The 2,555-nt window shown below is 64.2% G+C and overlaps 1 protein-coding gene across 1 annotated transcript; it reads left to right on the top strand.

The window, feature by feature from the left end:
• The first annotated feature begins 712 nt into the window (after nucleotides 1-712).
• On the top strand, nucleotides 713-1,954 carry LOC112588593 (uncharacterized). The gene is made up of 2 exons (XM_025298980.1): nucleotides 713-1,128; nucleotides 1,267-1,954. The coding sequence occupies exons 1-2, from the start codon at nucleotides 713-715 to the stop codon at nucleotides 1,952-1,954; spliced, it is 1,104 nt and encodes a 367-aa protein (XP_025154765.1).
• The last annotated feature ends 601 nt before the right edge of the window (nucleotides 1,955-2,555 follow it).

The raw sequence follows: 2,555 nt of genomic DNA, 5'->3' as shown, positions 1-2,555 counted from the left end.
CCTGCTCAGCAGGAAAGCCCTCCGTGACGCCATCGCCGCGGCCAAGCGAGTGGCCTGGGAGCAACTGACGAGCTCCTTGGACGAGGATCCGTGGGGGCGCCCGAATAAGAGGGCGATGGGGAAGATCCGCCCTTGGGCGCCCCTACCTACGGAAACGCTAGACAGCCAGGCTGTCGAGGGGCTCCTGGACACCCTCTTTCCGAGGGTGGAAGGGGGCCCCCCAGGACCCCCATCCCAGAAATGAGGGAGGGAGACTGGGACGAGGACCTGGCTGTGAGTCCGGAGGAGCTCGTTAGGGCCAGGAAGAAACTCGGTGGTAAGGGGAAAGCCCCAGGCCCCGATGGAATTCCTGGCCGCTCCTGGGCGCTCGCCCTCGGCGAGGGAAGCCTGTCCGTGGCTACACGCGGGCCACATTCAGCGGGTGCCTCAAGGAGGGGATGTTCCCCCCAGTGGAAGAGGGCCAAACTGGTCCTCCTCCCCAAGGAGGGCAAGACACCTGCGAGTGCGTTGGCCTACAGGTCGATATGCCTGCTGGACGAGGAGGGCAAGATGCTGGAGCGCAACGTTACCGACCGCCTCGTCCAGCATCTGTCCTTGGAGGGGCCACACCTCCACGACCGTCAATACGGCTTCAGGTCCACGTTGGACGCAATCCAACACCTTCGGGACATGACCGGGACGGACGTGTAAAGGAGGCGGGGTGTTGTTGGCGATGTCCCTGGACATAAAAAACGCCTTCAACACCCTGCCCTGGCCGGAAATTGGACGGGCCTTCGAACACCACGGGGTGCCCGTCTACTTCCGGTTGATCCCTTCGGCGTACTTCGGGGACAGGAACCTCGCCTTCCCCAAGGAAGGCGGGGTCCAAGGCCGGCGCGCAATGGAGCGCGATGTTCCGCAGAGGTCGGTCCTTTGCCCCCTGCTATGGAACATCGCGTCCGACCGGGTGTTGCGCACTCTCCTTCCCCCAGGCTGCCACGTCGTCTGTTACGCGGACGACATGTTAGTCGTGACCGGGGGAAGGAGCTGGGGGGAAGCCGGCCTCTACGCGGAAGCGGCGGTGGCATCGATGGTGAGCACCATCGGGGACCTGGGTCTCAAGGTTGCACCCCAAAAGACTGAGGCCGTGTTTTCTCACGACAGCAGTTGAGGGGCGCCACCGGAGACGCGGGTCTTGGTCGATGGCGTCCACATCCGCGTCGGGCCGACGATCAAGTATCTCGGCCTGACGTTGTACAGCCGGTAGAATTTCGGGCCTCATTTCAGGCAACTGGCCTCCAGGGAGCATAGGGCTGGGCTGGCGGTGGCCAGCCTCCTGCGCAACCAGGGAGGTCCAGGATGGAGGGCACGCGGCCCGTACGTGAGTGCAGTGCTCTCGATCGCCATGTACGGGGCGCCCCAGCTTCTCGCCTGCCGGGACGGCATCCGCTGTCTCAGGCAGGCGCTGAGGCCAATGTACATTCGGGCGATACGAGGGTACCGCACTATATCGTACATGGCGGCGACCACTCTGGCTGGTTCTCCTCCCGTGGAGCTCCTCGCCGAGAAGAGGCGAGTCCTCTATTGGAGGACTAAGGAGCTCCGCGAAGAGGGGGAACTGACGACCAGGGCCCTGAGAGGCCTGAAGTCCCAGGCCGTGGCCCGTACCCTGAAGACGTGGGGGGATATTTTGTCCGATCCACGGGGGTACGGGCGCGAGACGACCGAGGCTATCCGCCCTTATCTGCCCGAAATGGCGGGCAGGAGGGGATGTGGAATGACCTTCCATCTGGTGCAGGTACTGACGGGCTATGGGTGTTTTGGCAAGTACCTGCACCGGATCGGTAAGAAGCTCACCACCCTATGCCACCACTGTCCCGTGCTTATGGACACGGCGCACCACACTCTGGCTGCTTGCCCAGCCTGGAGGGAGGAGTGTCGTGTCCTTGCCAGGGCGGTTGTGTGCCGGGAGTAGGACATCTCGCTCCCGCACTTGGTCCAGGCTATGTGCGGGAGTGAGCAGGTGTGGGAGGCGGCGGTCTCCTTCTGTAGGGACGTTATGTCCAAGAAGGAGGCCGCCGAATGGGAGCGTCGACCGGAGAACCGCCTCAGGAGGAGGCGGGGAGGTCGGCGTTCCCCGGGAGGCATTGGCAGCGGACCCGAGGTGGCACCGGGGGGGAGGAAGGAACCCTGTATAACAGGGGGCCGAACCCTCTTCTTCGGCCGCCTCGGGCCCGACTCCGTCCGCGGGGGGGATCCGGGAAATCCGAATAGGGCGAGCCATTGAAGGACTCGTCCGAGGTGGATCCCCTGTTTCTCCCCCCGTGTCGGACAGGTAGGGACAGGGGGGAGTGGAACACCCAGTTGGGGCTGGGTCCACTCCCCCAAAAATCCTCCCCTCCCTGACTAGCAGGGAGGGGGTAAGGAGGAAGGGTGGATGTCTCCTCTCTCCTTCAACGGAGACACCAGAAGGCCAACCGGCGGGGCAACCCGTCGGGGACCACGCACTGAATCCCCTGTGTGGAACAGGGCTTGGTACACAGGTGGCAAGGGGCTCCCGAAAGGGAGCTCTGGGG

The sequence above is a fragment of the Harpegnathos saltator genome, unplaced genomic scaffold (assembly GCF_003227715.2).
Source record: "Harpegnathos saltator strain DR-91 unplaced genomic scaffold, Hsal_v8.6 scaffold25, whole genome shotgun sequence".
In the NCBI taxonomy this organism is placed as follows: domain Eukaryota; kingdom Metazoa; phylum Arthropoda; class Insecta; order Hymenoptera; family Formicidae; genus Harpegnathos; species Harpegnathos saltator.
This window is presented reverse-complemented; position numbering and strand designations above follow the sequence as displayed.

What these genes read in the sequence shown, in the direction of transcription:
- LOC112588593 (XM_025298980.1), top strand. Translation starts at nt 713, where the DNA reads ATGTCCCTGGACATAAAAAACGCCTTCAACACCCTGCCCTGGCCGGAA. An exon ending in CCCCAAAAGACTGAGGCCGT is followed by an intron (nt 1,129 to 1,266) that starts GTTTTCTCACGA and finishes GCCTCATTTCAG; the next exon opens with GCAACTGGCCTCCAGGGAGC.